The sequence below is a fragment of the Pristis pectinata genome, chromosome 5, assembly GCF_009764475.1.
Source record: "Pristis pectinata isolate sPriPec2 chromosome 5, sPriPec2.1.pri, whole genome shotgun sequence".
Taxonomy (NCBI): domain Eukaryota; kingdom Metazoa; phylum Chordata; class Chondrichthyes; order Rhinopristiformes; family Pristidae; genus Pristis; species Pristis pectinata.
The window spans coordinates 73581743-73600874 of NC_067409.1; the positions used below are offsets into that span (position 1 = coordinate 73581743).

Genomic DNA, 19132 nt, shown 5'->3' on the forward strand with positions numbered 1-19132 from the left:
TTTGCTTTTTTGTATCTTGGTATTTCACTACTATTAGGCTTCAGGTAACTCTCAGTTCTAGCCAGAGAATTTCTACTAACTGTTTACCATTCCTTTATATCAAATCCCCTGTGCTTTCTAACGACATTGGAACCCGGAAGATTTATTACCCATTTGTGCTCCGTTTGTAGCCAGATGTCAGGGATAATCGCTACATCATCCCCTTAAAGTTGAATTTGTGTCTGTAATTCTGTTTTATTTGTTCTGTTATGTCCATTAGTGTGTATACCTTAGTGGACAACTGGCCCTATCCTGCCCTTATTCCCTAATGTTTCTTCGCTTGCACATAACTGATACATTCCTTGTTGCTGTTGAATGTTGTTGTGGGTCTTGTCATTTGCTGAGGAGTTGTGAATGAAATTGAATGTTATTCAATCAGTAGTGAACATCCCTGCTTCTGACCTTATGAGGGAAGGTCTTTGTTGAAGCAGCTGAAGATTGTCGGGCTCAGGACACTGCACAGAGGAACTCCTGAAGTGAGGTCTTAGGATCACTGACTTCCAACAACCATAACGATCTTCCTTCATGTGAGGTATGACTCCAACCAATTCCTCAGGTTTTGTGAAGCTTTCTTAGAACAAGAGTAATACAAAGCCCTAATGTTATTGTGGTTGAGAAGCTCTTCCATGCATTGTGGTCAGATGTGAATACGTAAATTATGAGTGATCTGGCATGTTGTGAAGACAGAAAGAGGAAATTTAAAGAGCACTCTGACAGGGCGTGTGAGATACCCATTGGCACTGGGGAGCCGTTGTAGAACAGAGAGTGCCAGGCACTGAAGACGACAGCTGCACAGAAGTGCCTATTCACTGCTTCTTTCTTCAAGGTAACAACCGATTTGTCAATTTTTAATTTAGAACTTGTTCAGTAGTTTTAACCTGTAGAACTAATGGCAAAGAGACTAATTTTTAATGACTGGTGATATTTGGGGAGAAAAACAAAAAAAAACAGATGTTGAAAATCTAAAACAGAAAATGCTGGAATTACTCAGTAGGTCAGGCAGCATCTGTGGAGAGAGTTAACATTCCAGGCCAGTGACTTGTCATCAGGAGTATTTCCAGCATTTTGTGATTTTTGTTTAATATTCAGGGGGTTCTGCATCAGTAATTCAACCAGCTTCAGTGCTGCAAGAAAGCAGAGGCAGCATTTCTTTACGCGGGGGCGGCTTAACTGTGGAATTCTCAGCTACCAGTCTCCTCTGTAATTGTACTGAAAAGGGTTAAAGTGTATGGGATTTAAGTGGAATGGCAAAGACATGGTAGCTCATGTGTTGAAACTTTTTATGATCCAATTATACTTATGATATTTCTGCTAGACTGCAGGAATCTGGAGCAAACCTGGAATCAATATATTTTCTTTAATGATCAATAGAGAGATTTTTTCCAGGGTCTGCATTGCCTGAGTATTTCTTATTATATTTACATTATTATTAAAGACATCCTAATACAGGAAACTCAATGGACTTCCTAGGTCAGGATAAAAGAAAATGATAACTTTAACAGCACACTCTCTATTTTCCTGAACTGCTGTGTGAACCCCCGGTTTCAGGAGTCCATTAATTAACAGGCAATGTCTTGAGCCAGGGAGAAAGGCCTCAGCCTCACTGTTCAATCAACACTACTAATGAGCCAAGTTGGCTAGCTAATGATGAGGACTGTCCAGATGTAGCCATAGAGATGTACAGCACGGAAACAGGCCCATTGGCCCACCGAGTCTGCACTGACCATCAAGCACCCACTTACACTAATCCCATTTTATTCTCCCCACATCCCCATCAACTGCCCCCAGATTTTACCACTCATCCACAAACTAGGGGAAATTTACAATTAACCTACAACCGGAGCACCCACACAGTCACAGAGAAAACATGCAAACTCCACACAGCAAGCAGCCGACATCAGGATCAAAGCCAAGTAGCTGGAGTTGTGAGGCAGCAGCTCTAACTACTGTGCCACAGTGCTGCCCCATCTGGTTCTCAAGTTAATTAAGTTGCTGCAGTCCCAGTCCCAGTTTCCCATCAACAATTGTGTCATCTTAGAGTAAGGCCGTGACTTCAGAGAGACCCCACTCAGTTTCTCCTGAATGAATTATTGAATTGGGATGGAACATTCCTTGACATATGAGCAACAAAGAAAAGCTGGAGCTGTAGGGCAAGGAGATGAAAGGATATGAAACCAAGGAGTCAGTTTAAGGGTTCTGACTGATGTATGTGGTCACGAACAACATGATAAGGGCTGGGTAGGAGCCTAAAATAAATTAGCTGTGAATTCTCAAGAAGCAAGATACTTGTGTTAAGTATTCTGAGCTGTCCTACTCTGATAAATTTATGGGGGACACTCAAAGTTAATCATGTGAACAGAAGTATTAAGCCTGGATGACATTTAAAATTATGAACAACAAGGTAAATCAGTGGGATCTACACTGTTAAGATGATAATAAAATATTTACAAGGATAATGCCAGAACTGAGAGATTATGGAAATGAGTATTGACTTGGTAGAACCCTTTAGTATTTGATAAGATAGATGTAGAGATAATGTTTTACTTGTGGTTGAAATCAAAATTAATGGGCACAGGTATAAGATCATAATTAAATTTAATAGGTGATTCTATGGCAATGCCTTCACCTGGAAAGGGTAAGAATTCTCTCCCACATACTTTGGTTGGAGCAGATAAGTTAAGGGAGACTGGATAAACATGGGAATAGAAAGACAGAGAGAGTTGGGGAGCGTCATGTGGAGAAAAAGGATAGACATCCTTAAACTGAATGCCATGTCAGTGCTTAACATTCTATGGGTGACGAGAGAGGTGGAACAACTAGTTAGGAAGAAGAAGGCAGCATACATAAGATGTAAGCAGCAAGGATCAGATAGGGCTCGTGAGGAATATAGAGTAGCAATGAAGGAACTTAAGAAGGGGCTGAGGAGAGCAAGAAAGGGACATGAAAAGGCTTTGGCAAGTAGGGTTAAGGAGAATCCCAAGGCTTTTATCTCGTACGTGAAGAGCAGAAGGATGACGAGAGTAAAGGTAGGACCGATTAGGGACAAAGGTAGGAAGATGTACCTGGAAGCTGTGGAAGTGAGTGAGGTTCTCAATGAATACTTCTCCAGTATTCACCAAGGAGAGGGGTCTTGAGGATGCTGAGGACAGTGTTGGTAAGGTTAATGTTCTAGAGCATGTAGATATCAAGAGAGAGGATGTGTTGGAGTTGTTAGAAAATATTAAGACAGATAAGTCCCCGGGGCCTGATGGAATATTCCTCAGGCTGCTTCGCGAGGTGAGGGAGGAGACTGCTGAACCGTTGGCTAGGATCTTTGAGTCCTCATTGTCCACGGGAATGGTACTGGAGGATTGGAGGGTGGCAAATGTTGTCCCCTTATTCAAAAAAGGAAGTAGGGATAGTCCAAGGAATTACAGACCAGTGAGTCTCACGTCTGTGGTGGAAAGGATTCTAAGAGATAGGATCTATGAGCATTTAGAGAATCATGGACTGATTACGGACAGCCAGCACGGCTTTGTGAAGGGAAGATCTTGCCTCACAAGCCTGATAGGGTTCCTTGAGGAGGTGACCAGGAAGATTGATGAGGGTAGTGTAGTAGATGTGGTCTACATGGATTTTAGTAAGGCGTTTGACAAGGTTCCACATGGTAGGCTTCTTCAGAAGGGGAAGGGATCCAGGGAAACTTGGCCATGTGGATTCAGAATTGGCTTGCCTGTAGAAAGCAGAGGGTTGTGGTGGAGGGAGTGCATTCAGATTGGAGGGCTGTGACTAGTGGTGTCCCACAAGGATCAGTTCTGGGACCTCTACTTTTCGTGATATTTATTAATGACTTGGAGGAGGGGGTGGAAGGGTGGGTTAGCAAGTTTGCAGACGACACAAAGGTCGGTGGTGTTGTGGATAGTGTGGAGGGCTGTCGAAGCCTACAGAGGGATATTGATAGGATGCAGAGCTGGGCTGAGAAGTGGCAGATGGAGTTCAATCCGGAGAAGTGTGAGGTGGTACACTTTGGAAGGACAAACTCCAAGGCCGAGTACAAGGTTAATGGCAGGATTCTGGGGAGTGTGGAGGAGGAGAGGGATCTGGGGGTTCATATCCACAGATCACTGAAAGTTGCCTCACAGGTGGATAGGGTAGTTAAGAAAGCTTATGGGATGTTAGCTTTCATAAATCGGGGGATCGAGTTTAAGAGCCGCGAGGTAATGATGCAGCTCTACAAAACTTTGGCTAGACCACACTTGGAGTACTGTGTCCAGTTCTGGTCGCCTCATTATAGGCAGGATGTGGAAGCATTGGAAAGGGTGCAGAGGAGATTTACCAGGATGCTGCCTGGATTGGAAAGTATGGATTATGAGGAGAGACTAAGGGAGCTAGGGCTTTACTCATTGGAGAGGAGGAGGATGAGGGGAGACATGATAGAGGTATACAAAATATTAAGAGGAATAGATAGAGTGGACAGCCAGCACCTCTTTCGCAGGGCACCAATGCTCAATACAAGAGGACATGGCTTTAAGGTAATGGGTGGGAAGTTGAAGGGAGATATCAGAGGGAGGTTTTTCACCCAGAGAGTGGTTGTGCATGGAATTCGCTGCCAGGGGTGGTGGTGGAGGCTGATACAATGGTCAAGTTCAAGAGATTGTTAGATAAGCATATGGAGGAATTTAAAATAGGGGAATATGTGGGAGGAAGGAGTTAGTTAGTCTAAGGCGTGGTTTAAAGGTCAGCACAACATGGTGGGCCAAAGGGCCTGTATTGTGCTGTATTGTTCTATAGTTCTATGTAAATCCTTGCTTAGAGTTAATCAACAGGCAAAGAAATGAATGAAATATATAGGTTCACTAAAAAGTTTCATGTGTTCTTTCTGCATGTGCTTATAAGGCTGAGGGCAGGAAGATGTCTTTTACAAAACAATTTTCTTAATGACTATGATTTTTTTCTGCACATTACTAAAAGGTTAAGAAAATATTCATGTCCTTATAGGAGATAGAAGACAAGGTTGGTTTTGTAGATATATTTTGTAATTTATACATTGCTCTGCCAATTGAGAGAACTGTTGAAATGATTGACTAGGGAGGGGAATGGGTGGAAAAGGTTGCGTAGGCATCTTATCAGATTAAAAGCACGGGACTAACACTTGCCCCGAAACCTCTTTGAAATGCTAACATTCAGCACCACACGAATAATTGATTAGATTTTACTCATTCTCAAAACCTTATGAAAACAAAGTCTCATCGGTCTTTTTTAGAATAAAAATAATTGATAAATTGGGGTTTCTGTTCTGAACTTGAAAAGAAAAAAGTAAAATCAGTAGTTAAAGGCACAAAATAGATGTATTGGGATGTCACAACAGATAGGGGTTAGAGTTATAATATAAGGTTTGAGAACTTATGTTTTATTATTATGAGAGCAGAGAACAACCTTATTGAGTTACTGAACAGCAAAAAAAAATCTGGAAATCTAAAATTAAACAGAAAATGCTGAAAATACTCAGCAAGTCAGGCAGCATCTGTGGAGAGAGAAAATCAGAGTTGGTGTTTATGGTCAATGATTTTTATCAGGGACAATATAGAATGTAAGATTCTGTTCTAAAAGAGGTGCAGAAGCAGAGGTTCCTAGGGGTGTGGATGCACAAATCATTGGAAGTGGCAGGGCAGGTTGAGAGAATGGTTAGTAAGGCATACATAATTCTGGGCCTAGACTATAAAAGTGGGGAAGTCATACTAAACCTTTATAAAACACTGGCCAAATGGAGAATTGTGTGCAATTCTGTTTGTCCCATTAGAGGAAAGGTGTAAAGGCATTGAAGAGGGTCCAGAAAAGATTCATGAGAATTGTTCCTGGGTTGGGGGACCACAGTTACAAGGAGAGATTAGAGGGGCTGGGGCTGTTTGTTCTTAAAGGGAAGACTGAGGGGGATTGGATAAAGATAGATAAAATGATGAGGGGTCAGGACAGTTGGAGGTGTTTGCACTTGTGGAGGTGTCAAAGCCAGAAGTCAGAGGTACAAGAGAAAGAGTAAAAGATTTAAGAGTGACATGAGAAAAATGTTTTTTTACGCAGCATGTGGTTGGAATCTGGAATGCACTGCCAGGTGGAGGGAGGTCCCTTAATTTTATCCTGCACTGTTCCCAATCCCATTTGACTCATTCTAGACCACGTTTGGCCAGAGAGAGGTGATACCAGACAGTGCCCTCTCCATGATTAGAACTTCCCTGGATGACTGTTGATCTCAAGAAGCTCCTCGCCATCCAGGACAAAGCAGCTCACTTGATTGGCAGCCCATCCATCACTCTAAACATTCACCCCTCCAGCAGTGGCGACAGTGGCTACAGTCTCCCTGACTCCAGACACTGCCCATTCTCAGCAGGCTTCCCACACAACAGAACCCATTGGAGATATTTTCAGCAGTTGTGGTCAGGTGATCTTTATTGCTCGAACCTTGAAGTCAGCAAACAGATGAAAGAGTCAGCACTGGGTGTAATACTAATAAGTGCAAACTGTGCAGTCACAAAGCAAACAAAACCTCCTGGGCTAAAGGTTGCATCAGCCTTCATCTGAAAAGACCAATTGAATACCATTTTGCAGCTCCATAGTACCAAGGAGGTGTGAGTCTCCTTGTAGCCCAGATTTAGTGTAACCATTTATGTGCAAATTATTTACATGTAGAAACTCTAGACCCTGTAATTATAAGAACTTTGTACATTAAATTCAGTTAACACTTGTGTAGTATGAAAATTAACAGTTTACATGAATGCATTTCAATATTTGGAACAAACATTAAACCACAACACATATTGACATTAAATGGGGACACAAGAGACTGCAGATGTTGGAATCTGGAGCAACACACAATCCACTGGAGGAACTCAGTGGGTAGAGCAGCAAGGACCTGATACAGGGTTTTGACCTGAAACGCTGACAATTTCTTTCCCCCCACGGATATTGCTCAGCCCCTTGAGTTCCTCCAGCAAGTCGTTTGTTGCATGTAGACATCAAAGTTTCACTATTAGAACTGCTGGAAATATTTGCATTATCAGAATATACTTGTATTCAGGTGGAATAGTGTATCTACGGCTGGTCTCAGACACATTGTTCAGATCTATTGTAACATTTTAGTTTTAGAAATTTAAATATTTCTAAAATATTAGAACTGTACAGAAGTCCCACACCACCAGGTTCAAGAACAGCTACTCCCTTAAACCTTTCAGTTCTTGAACCAACCTGCACAATCCTAATCTCTACCTCAGTGTAGCAACATTATGACAACTTTGACCACTTTGGACTTCAATGAACTTTGTTTTTTGGTTCTAATTGTATTCTTTCTTGTACAATTCTTGTATAATTTATGTTCTTCTTCTGAATGTTGTGCCTCTAATGCTATATGCCTGTAATGCTGCTGCAAGTAAGTTTTTCATTACACCTGTGCATACATGTACTTGTGGGTATGAAAATGACAATAAACTCAACTTGATTTGACTGTAGTATTTTTCAATACAGAAATAATGCTTTTATTCTTTTTCAGAAGCTCAGCATTGCTGGCAAGGCCAGTACATTGCCTACCCCCAAGTGCCCTTGAAAAGTTGGTGGTGAGCTACCTCCTTGAACCACTGCAGTCTTTCTGGTAAAGGTGTCCCTACAGTACTGTTGGGGGGAGTTCCAGTATTTAGATCCAGTGACGATGAAGGACCAGTGATATATTTCCAAATCAAGATGGTGTGTGACTTGGTGAGAGGGTATCCATCCTCCAACATGACCACAATATTTAAATCAATATGACACCCACCACCAGGATATTGTTGGTAGGGTCTCACCATTCAATGTCAAGGGTAGGTTGTTAGATTCTCTCTTGTTGGAGATGGTCAAAGTCTGGGACTAGAATGAGCCAAATGTTATTTCCCCCTTCTCAGCCCATACTTGATTATTGTCCAGGTCTTATTGTATGCAAGCACGGGTTGCTTTATTTGCTGAGGAGTTGTGAATGGACACAGTGTAATCATCTGGCTCTATGACAGTAGGTCATCACTGAAGCAGCTGAAAATGGTTGGGCCTAGGACACTGCCCTGAGGAACACCCAGCACTGTTCGGGGTGAGATAACTGGTGTCCAACAACCACAACCACCCTAGCCTTTTCTCTTTGATCCCTATTGACTTTAGTTCTACCAGGGCTCCCTGATGCCACACTCCATCAAATGCTGCCTTGATGTCGAGGGTGGTCACTCTCACGTCACCTCTGGAATTCAGCTCTTTGGTCCATGTTTGAACCAAGGCTGTGACGAGATCTGTAGCTGAGTAGTCGCATTAAAACCCAAACAGGGCATTAGTGACCCCTTACAGTATACCCAGGCTATTCAGGGCTGATGTCAAGGGCTTTCCATTAGAAAAGCAGGTGGAAATCTGCAGGCTTCTTCCCCAAAGATGCTGCAGTGGCTGGAGGGACACTGAAGTGGGAATGTACATGAGGTATTTAATGGTTATAGAACTGAGGCGTGTGATAGTAATGAAGATACAGCTCGAACTGAACGACACAACAAACTAGAGGGGGTGATGGTTCCTTTCTATTCATTGCAACACTGAACACGCCACAGAATTCCTAATTCTGAGCAGGCACTGTGGACTTTTTTGCATTTCTCTCTTACGTTTTTTCATCTCAACACTTACATTTGATCCCTTCCGAAGCAAAGAGATAACCTGTCACTATTTACTGCACATAACTTTATAATTCTAGGAAAAGCAGCATCTGTGGAAAGGGAAGCAGAGCTGACATTTCAGGTCAGTAATCTTCACAGGTGTAGAAACCTCGAATGGTTACAGCACACACAACGAGGTCATTCAGCCCATCGAGTCTGTGCCAGCCCTCTGCCAGTGCAGCTCTCTATTTCCATCTCTCTCTATTTTTTCACACCATGGTCGTATACAGGTGTCCAGAACAGTGTGAGTCTCAGGCCACTTCGAAGGTATACTGTTGGAATGATGCTTCCTCTGGTGACCTCTGGGTGCTAACAACTTTAAACCCTCTCGTGCACCATTCCTGGGCCAGTGAGAGGATGAAAACCGATCCCTGTGCTGGATTTGAGAAAGTGAATTCCTTATTCTGGTGATCGGTGAAATCTAAGCTTGGAGGCTTCTCTGTTGTTGTAAAGGTGCACTGCCGGCTTAGGGAGGCCTGGAAATCCAAACTCACTCCATCAAGGTGGAAAATATTTCCTGCCGGGAATCTCGCTCCCCAGAGAGGTTGGATGGCTCCAGAGCACCGTTATAGAGGTTGAATACGGCAAATTAATAGTCTGGTCTCTAAGTGGCAAAAAGAAATGGGGAAGGAATGTAATTTTCATCAGGGCAAAAACTGAGCTCTGGCAAGAGCTGATGTCAAGCCAGAAGGTGATAGAATTTATAATCTTGTTTTATCCAGGTACCAACCTGTTTACAAGTTATGTGATGCTGAGGCAAATTAAGTCTGTTTTCTTGTTTACATTAAGTATTGCAAAATGTGATGATCCAGTTTTCAAATGACTGAGGATGTGGGCTAACTTGTGGTTTGTACTCACTAGCTCTGCACCTGACTGATGTAAATCTTTGGGTGTCAGTGGTTTGAATGAAAAACACAATGTTTAACTGAAAACCATCTAACAGAGCACCCTTTTACAAAAGAGCTGTTGGCGCATGTAACCCCAATGATGAAGCTGATTAGAGAGCCTGGGTGGCCATTTAAGGTAGATTTTTGTGCAATGGCGTGACTGAAATGCACTGATAATGTTTCAAAACTGCATACAGAAAATAATCTTGCAAAAGTCAGTTTCTGCATTGGGTTTATTCTGGTGCTGAAAGACCTTCCTCACTGCACACTCCACCTGCTCAATAAATGGTGCAGAGCCACATTTTAGTGCACTTTGCAACTTTAATGAAGAATAGAAAAAGACTTTGTTTTAATACAAAATAAACTTTATTCATAATAAAAGACAAACTATATACAATTACAAAACAGTGCAAACCTTTACATTCTTGAACAGATCATTCATTAGTGATACCTTTTTATATAGAAAACAGCACCGATGCCACACGTGTGGCTCCCTGGAAACTACCCGGTTCTGTATTTACAATATTTAGGGGCTTTCTCACCTGTCCCCGCCCCTCCCTCTCCAGTGGCAGAAGAACCCTAAACTGTAGTCCTTCACCACCGAGCCTTTGCGTTGGCTGCGCCCAGCTTCAGTGCGTCCCTCAGCACGTACTCCTGCAGCCTGGAATGTGCCAGCCGGCAGCATTCCCCTACGGACATCTTGCAGTGCTGGAAGACCAAGTTTCGGGCAGACCAAAGAGCATCTTTCACCGAGTCGGTGACCTTCCAGCAGCAGTTGATGTCCGTCTCTGTGTGTGTCCCCAGCTGCTGCTGAGGATGAACCGTGACAAGGACCCTTGAATAAGACTGGGTGTTTACTGTGAGAGGTGTGAAGCCTGAGCTTTTCCAGTTGGGTTGTCTGCCTCTGATGCGTTAATGCACAGAGGATCCTGTTAATGTGCAGAGGGGTGCATTTTGGATCTGGGCAACCCTTCAAGGATTTTGTCCAAACATTGGGTCTGCAGATAACAAGAGCCATGTGTGCAGAGACAGGGGAGAACCCCTCACTGGGTGGCTCAGCCTCTGGAGGATGGTCTGGGAACCTTCCTTGGACAGATCCCTTTGGGGAATGAATTAACTGGCTCTTCTTTGGGTTTAAGCATAACTTTTACACTCAGTAGTTCTGAAGCGCAGGATCCCATGTGTTTGTTAATTGGTCCCTGGAAAATTGTAGCTATGAGGAAAGATTGGATAGGCTGTGGTTGTTTCCATTGGAATATAAAGAAAGCTGAGGGGAGACTTAATTGATGTATGAACTTAGGAAGGGTCAGGATACGGTAAATGAAAAGACCTACCTCCCTTAGCAGGGAGGTCAAACCAAAGGGGCGTGGATTTAAAGTATTTCTTAGAATAATTCGAGGGGAGAATGGGAAAGGTTTTTCCACTCACAGAGCAGTGGGGGTCTGGATCTCATTGCCTGAGGGGATGGGGGAAATTGTTGGGTGTGGACTTGAAGAGCCTCACCTGCAGGTACAAACCCAGTGTTGGGGGGCTGGTGGGATTGGATCGGGAACTCTTTTTCTACAGCACGGATATGATGGGTCAAATGGTGTCCTCCTTCATCATAAATTTTCTATTATTCGATAAATATGGCTCATCAGCTTCAAAGATCCATATATGTGAACTTCCAGGGTATGTCTGTTTAATCCTGCATCACGTTCAGCCTACACATTTACAAGGTTAGGACCGTTACGTAGCCAAAAGCAGTTTGTACAGACACTCAAGGGAGTCCATTTGCTCTGACTGGCTTCCATAACTTCAAATGCATGTATGTACCAGGTTCCTGGTACTGTTAGAGTAACAAAGCAGGTCGTTAGAACTTCCAGGGAAGTTCTTGGCATAAGTTCTTGTGATTCCAAAGAGCAAGTGACTCAGAAACTCTCTGGGCATTTTAGCACCTTAAGAAAACTTAAGCCAAAAATCACACTATGTTTTACATAAGCTGGAGCTGAAAGCCTTGTCTGATTTTGGCTTCAGTCATATTTCAGAATGATTTCCAACCCAGACATTAGTTCTAGTCTAGCACAGGAGGATTTTTAATACATTCCATTTGTTACCATAAAATCAATCTCTAATGGCGGCATTTCACACTGTAAATACCTGAACAACCTGTTGGAAGAATAGATGCCTTACTGCTTTAGCCAGGGTGAAATTAACAGCAGATGTTTGGAAACAAGCAAGATTTATTTGAGGAAAAGGATATCATACAAAGGGAAGGCTGAATTATGGAAGGAATAATTTAATCTCTACCTAATGTTAACTCTTGCAGCATTGTTGTATTTTTATCTGGCCGAAATAATTTCTTGTAAAGTTAAGAATCTAAATTAGTGGGCTGAAATTTATCAAAAACTTCATTAGGATGCTGCCTGGATTAGAGAGTATTAGCTATAAGGAGAGATTGGACAAACTTAGGTTGTTTTCTCTGGAGCATCGGAGGCTGATGGGAGACCTGGTAGAAGTTTATAAAATTGTGAGAAGCATAGATAGAGTAGACAGTCAAAGTCCTTTTCCCAAGGTAGAGGTGTCAAATACTAGAGGACATAGCCTTAAGGTGAGAGTGGAAAAGTTTAAAGGAGATATGCAGGGTAAGATTTTTACACAGAGAGTGGTAGGTGTCTAGAATGTGCTGCCGGGGTAATAGTGGAAGTAGATACGATAGTGGTGTTTAAAAGGCATTTATACAGGCACATGAATATGCATGGATGGAGGGATATGGATCATGTGCAGGGGAATAGGTTTAGTTTAAATTGGCATCATGGTTGGCACAGTCATAGTGGGCTGAAGGGCCTGTTCCTGTGCTGTACTGTTCTATGTTCTATGTTCTAAGTGTTTTGAATTCAGAACCTCAGTCCCAAATGTGTAAGTGAGTGCCCATGGTACAGAACATTCTGCTGGGAATAGGGATCATTGCTTTACTTGGAAATCCCTCAGTTTCAACCACTGCAAACTAACCTGGTTGTAGGGTTTTTTTGGTCTTTAGAACTGCAGAGGGAAAATGCTGAATCTGAGGAGACTAACTCAGATTCAGAAGGGGTAGGGAAAACGAGACTCAGTTCATGAAGGGGAAGTCGAGGTACTGCAGTTTCTGGAGTTGTGACTTCATGTTGTCAGGTCAGAAAGTGCGGTCAGTCAAGCAGCACTTACCAACATCCAGTGGGTTTCTCCAGGACCACTCTACCTCAGACCTCATCACAGCCTTGGTCCAAACATGGGCCAATGGTCTAAATTCCAGGGCTGAGAGTGGGCTTCCTTGGCATAGATCATTGAAAGTGGCATCACAGGTAGACAGTGTGGTTTAACATGCTGGCCTTCATCAGTCAGGGCATTGAGTATAGGAGTTGGGACACTGAGTGTGGCATCAAGGAGCCCCGGTAAAATGGAACTCCATGGGCATTAAAGGAAAACACTCCCATGGTCAGAGACCAACCTTGAACCTAAGAAGATGGTTGAGGTTGTCAGAGATCACCGATGACAGTAAGCACCAGGGCTTCACTACAGGAGGTCCTCAGGGCAGTGACCAAAGCCACTTACCTCAAAAGATCAGGAGTAGGGATGTTTGCCAATGATTGCACCATGTTCTTTTCCATTCGTCACTCCTCAGCAAGTGAAGCAGTCCATGCCTGCGTGCAGCAAGATCTGGACAATATTCAGGACAGATAAGTGGCAAGTAACATTCTTGCCACAGTGAGAGAGAGTCTAACCATATTTAATGACAATGCCATCACTGAGTTTCCCACCACCAATATCCTGGGGTTACCATTGACCAGATAATCAAATGGACCAGAATATCTGTGGCTACAAGGCAGGTCAGAGGTTGTGTATCCTGCAATGAGTGACTCACCTCCTGACCCTCCAAGGCCTTTCCATCAATTACAAGGCACAAGTCAGGTGCATGATGGAATACATTTTACTGGGCTGGCGAGGTACAGTGCCAACAACTCCCACGAAGTTCAATGCCATCAGGATGAAGCAGCCTAATGACTGGTAACCCATCTACCACCCTAAACATTCAGGCCCTTCACCATGGGTGCACAGTGTGTACCATCTACAAATACACTACTGTTACCTGCCCAGGCTACTCCAACAGCACCACCTAAACCCACCACCACATGGAAACACCACCACCTGCAGATTCCCCTCCAGGTCACACACCATCCTGATGTAGAAATACATCACTGGGCCTTCATTGTCACCTGGTCTAATTCATGGAACCCTGTCCCCAATAACATTTTGGGAACATCTTTACCAGAAGGACTGGAATAGTTCAAAGAAGCTGCTCACCAACACATTTCCAAGGGCTATTAGGGATGGCCAATAAATGCTGGCTGGTCAGCGGTAAAGTAGTTCCAAGTCATCTAATAAATGACTAAAAATGAGTTCTGGCCACTTGATAATCCCCAGATTTAATTGTTCCACTACTGGGGTCTTTGTCTTCAGCTGTCTAGACCCTGAGCGCTGTAATTCTCATGCTAAGCATCTTTACCACTCTCTAATTTCTCACATTTTTATTTTACTCATATTTCCTCATATCAGAGAAGGAGGCCATTCAGCCCATTGAGTCGATGTCAGTTCTCAAGAGCAGTCCCCATTCCCCATTTATTTCTGTACCATCTATTCTCCTTCACATGCTTATCAACTCCCCCCGACTCTCTTGTCACCCACCTACACTAGAGGTAATTTACAGTTGTAAATTAATCTACACGGAGCACCCAGGGGAAACCCACCCAGTCACCGGGAGAATGTGCAAACTCCACACAGACAGTGTCGGAGGTCAGGATTGTACCTGGATCACTGGAGCGGCAAGGCAGCACCATTAACTGCTGCATCACTGTGCTACCTACGAGGATGCTCTTGTGACCAACTGCAAACACCCTCTCAGTAAGAGTGCTGCTTTTGTGCTGGTGATTCAATGGCTATGGCTCAAGGTTGAACTCCTTACAGAGATGTGCAGTGGTGGAACTTGAACCTGCTGTGGGTCTGAGGAATCTGCCCACCAACCCAGAGTCTGTTCATTTCAATGGAGAGTATTGGTTGTGAGGGACCTGGTACGTATATCATCACTTATGTTATTTAATTGCATTTATTTAAATGTTATTTTTAAAGGGTTTTAAATACTTCAAAATAATTATGGAATTTTTTTTCATTGATTTGTAATAATTTTTCACAATTTTGAATAGTTCTACTTTTTTATTTATTCACTTAGCAGGATCTGGTGGCGAAACATTACCCTGAAACTCTGTAGTTCTTCCAGTGAAGGTGCTGTTGGGGAGAATGTTCCAGGATTTGGACCCGGCACTGATGAAGGACTGGCAATGTATTTCCAAGTCAGGACAGCGTATAACATGGAGGGGAAGCTGCAGGTGGTGGTGTTCCCAATGCACCTGCTGCCCTCTGACCTTTTTTTGGGTGGGAGAGGTCACAGGTTTGGGAGGTGCTGTCAGAATTGTCTTGACAGCACCTGAAATGTTAACCCTGTTTCTCTCTCCACTGATGCTGCCTGACCTACTGAGTATCTCCAGCATTTTCCGCATTCATTCAGAGTCCTTGAGAGGCTCAACAGTCTGGGGGGCTTGGCTTAGCCAATTACAGATAATTTTGTACCATTTTGTGGGCGGAGCTTATCTTCATTGCATCATGCAAAACCTTGACATCACATAGGGCCTTGCTGTTTGATTTGGGACAGGTTTGGCTGTAAACCAACACAAAGGAGTCCCTGCATATTGGTCAGTGCTGAGCTTAGGCAACTCTCTGCTGGCAGCATTTTCTTGCCTATTGAGTTCTTTCTGCCAGCTTTTTAAGGATAATCACTTTGTCCAGGTACTTCACATCCTAAGGTTGAATCCTCGTGTTTTTCCCCTCGATAAGAAACAGTAAAGCAAATGTGTGCTTTTGTACATCCAGGTCTGATAACAGGAACCTAACATCAGTGAACAGGAAACTAACTGAGAAACTGGATTGTGAATATTTATGTATCTTGTCAATTTAATACTAGTTTATCCTGAATTTCTCCAGCACTTTTTAAATGCAGGGGAAAATAGTATTAAATTGATGTAAGAGCAGCTTCTTCCCCACTACTATCGGACTCCTGAACCAATCACCTCTTTCATATCCCCTTCCTGGTGGTGCTGCCATGTTCTTGGACTCTTAATTCTACCTCTCTTGGTTACTCCATTATTGTCACTTTAGCATTTCTTTTTGCACTACTTCAGATTGCACTACAATCTTTGCACCATTCTGCTGTTTTGCACTTTGTATTTATTATTGCCATGTATACTGTTTACTCTGTGAGCTTCATGCAAGCAAGGAATTTCATTGTACTCTTATGTATATGACAACAAACTAATCTAATCTAATCATGTAGAAAGTGGTAATTTACTTTACAATTAATCCGTTGATGCCCTGAAAGTAGGATCGGTTACTAAGTATTTACTAAGAATTGTTTACTGGAATTGTTCACTGCATGTTTATCAAGTCGTCTTAAGATATTAATCATAGATGAGAAACTTTGTTACATCTTTTCATAAATGGTCACCTTGGTTCCTAATTAGCTGTTACTATGGTTGCTTAACTGGTGGATATGTTCACTTGCAGGCAAGGACATGGCAGGAGCTGACCAATATTTTACCCCCACAACCAATGACTACAGCTCCGAGTATTCAATTTATGACTATGATGAAGAATCAAATGGATTATGCAGAAAATCAGAAGTCCGACAATTTGCCCAATATTTTCTTCCGCCTTTCTACTTCACTGTGTTTCTGTTAGGCTTTGTGGGGAATGTTTTGGTTGTAGTGTTGTATGTTTACTACAAGAGAATAAAAAGCATGACGGATGTCTATCTCTTGAACCTAGCTATCGCTGACATCCTCTTCCTCTGCACTCTGCCGTTCTGGGCACTGGATGCAATATCTGGATGGATATTTGGAAATTTTATGTGCAAAACTGCTAACAGCATTTATAAGATAAACTTCTTCAGCTGCATCTTATTGCTGTCTTGTATCAGCATTGACCGTTACATTGCTATTGTGAAAGCAGTTAAGGCACGGGCTTCAAAGAAAAAAATACTTCTTCACAGCAAGTTAATCTCTCTAGTTGTCTGGGTGTTTGCAGTGCTGTTGTCTCTGCCAGAATTTTGCTTTAGCTTACAAGACGAAGCCCAGAAGTGTTCTACAGTCTATCCAGGGAATAGCCTGAAAGCCACAGGGTTTGCAGTTCAGGTGGCTGCTGGGTTTTTCCTGCCTTTTGCAGTCATGACATTTTGCTATTCCATGATCATTTGGAAGCTTCTCCAGGCCAGAAAATTGCAAAGGCACAAAGCTATAAAGGTGATAGGGGCTGTGGTGGGTGTCTTCGTTTTCTCACAGTTACCGTACAACAGCATCATAATCATGAAGGCCATGGATGCTATCAATATTACAATAACCAACTGCCAAACCATTAAGAACCTGGATATTGCCACCCAGATTACACAGTGCTTTGCTTTCCTGCACTCCTGTCTGAACCCACTGCTGTATGCATTTATAGGGGTGAAATTCCGAAAAGATCTGTCGAAAATCATGAAAGACATAGGCTGTGTCAGCACCTTAACCAAACCACAACAGAGCTCTTGTAAATTCTCTCCCGATTATTCAGAAACCGAAACAACAGGGACGTTTTCCTTATAAACCCCAGTTAACAGAGGCATACTACAGGGTGCTGGTGTTTGAAATACAAATGTTCCATCTAAGCATCTGGAATGGCAAAAAGATAGAACCCATGGAAAGAATTTTGTTTTTTATGTTTTTCTACTTTATGTCAAACTTATTTTTCGAGTTAAGATAAATTAATTTTGCTATCATTAAAAGAGAAAGTTTTGTAGAATTGAACTTGCTATTAAAAGGGAAATGAGTCACAAAGAGCCTGCTGTTCAAAAATAAATATTAAAATGGGCAGTGCAGCGGCATCATGCCTGAGTAATAACCCAGTGATATCATAACGTAACACAGGTTTACATCCTCAGCCTGAAAGGTGTCGTTAGAAGGAATGAGGGAGTGAGATTTTCAGTTACACTCGCAAGGCCTGGGCTCTGGAGTACAGATCACAGACATGAAGCTAAATCCCACCGTGGCAACAGAGAAATTTAAACCAAGTTAATTAAAGAATCTGGAATTCCATGAACACAATTATTATGATACAGAGGGAGGTCGTTTGGCCTATTGACTTTGTATTGGTTCCCAGGGGAACAGTTCAAGCGATCCAATTCCCTTTTGTCTCATTGTAAGGGTAATGGTGAACATTACGGTTAAATATTATTTGTTTTTCTGCTCTCCTGTGGGGTGGGAAACCAGCATCCCTAAGCTTTATGGCCCAGGTGTCTCTGCAGATCTAAAGTTATGTGGCTGGCCCTTAACCCTCCCCTGGACTGACCTACCAGGGCATAGTCCTGGAGTCTTTAAACATCAGCACCTTGTAAATGTAAAAAGAACCATAGATCAGTGAAGCGCAGTGGAAGAACCCAAGAGTAGTGAAAGGGTTAGAGAACCAGGCACAATACCAGTGAGATACTATTGTGACCATTCCTCATCAAAAACTTATACAGTGACAGCTTTACAAAGGGTTTTGTTTATTTTGGCATTAGAATGCCTGAGTAGGAATTTAAGGTCTGGGCTATTTTAAACCTTGGCAGGTTTCATGCATTAAAATGTGTTTTACCAATGCAATAATGCAATGGTTGCAGTATTTTTATTGGTTGGCTGAAAGCAAATTTTTGCCAGAATTTACTGCTGTCAGTGGTTGTTGGGTGGGCTGCTGGGAATGAGTTGAATAGGTAGTATATGCAAGATGCCAGAACGTGTGGGAGAGATCTGAATGAGGAGAAATTATTGCAAGAAAAGGGACGGGTCATTTAAAACCGAGGTATGTAGAAATTTCTTCTTTCAGAGGGTGGTGAATATCTGGAATTCTTTGTCCCAGAAAGTTGTGGAGGCAAGATCATTAGAAGAACTTAAAGTAGAGGTGGATACATTTTTGAGAGCTGTGGGGATCTGACACGGAGATGGAGTTGAGGCCTGGGGTAGATCAGCCATCGAGTGGCTGGCAGGCTTGAGAGGCTGAGTGGTTAAGTCCCACTCCTGTTTTTTTCTGTTCTTGCGTCAGACACTGAAGATTAAAAGAATTAACTAGTTATTTTAGAGAAAGTAGTAATCCATACAGTTATCATTATGTAGTTTTAACACATCAAATAATCATCTTGTAGTGATTAAATGTACTTTGCTGTTTTATCGTACATTGCATTCAATATTTTGTAATCTTTCTCTTATTTTTGCATTTGCTTTGAGAATAAAACTATGTATGTTCTGGACCCTAAAGAATTCGACTGTTTTCTTTGTACAGAGACTTGTTATTGTGATGTACATTTTATTAATGTGTATCTTGTGTAACTTGGTGTGTCATAGATAGGACATTTATGCTGCAGTTTTACTACTTTATATATTGAGTCCTAAG

The 19132-nt window shown here is 42.5% G+C and overlaps 1 protein-coding gene across 2 annotated transcripts; it reads left to right on the forward strand.

Moving 5' to 3' along the window:
- The first annotated feature begins 433 nt into the window (after positions 1–433).
- Positions 434–18898, forward strand: LOC127570358 (C-C chemokine receptor type 9-like). Of its 2 annotated transcripts, none has more exons than XM_052015832.1 (2): positions 434–571; positions 16241–18898. In XM_052015832.1, exon 2 carries the CDS (start codon positions 16249–16251, stop codon positions 17311–17313), a length of 1065 nt encoding a protein of 354 aa, XP_051871792.1. In that variant the 5' UTR covers positions 434–571; positions 16241–16248; the 3' UTR covers positions 17314–18898. The 2 variants fall into 2 exon arrangements, with proteins under 2 accessions (XP_051871792.1, XP_051871793.1); XM_052015833.1 differs by lacking the exon at positions 434–571 and adding an exon at positions 7559–7657.
- Positions 18899–19132: the final 234 nt, after the last annotated feature.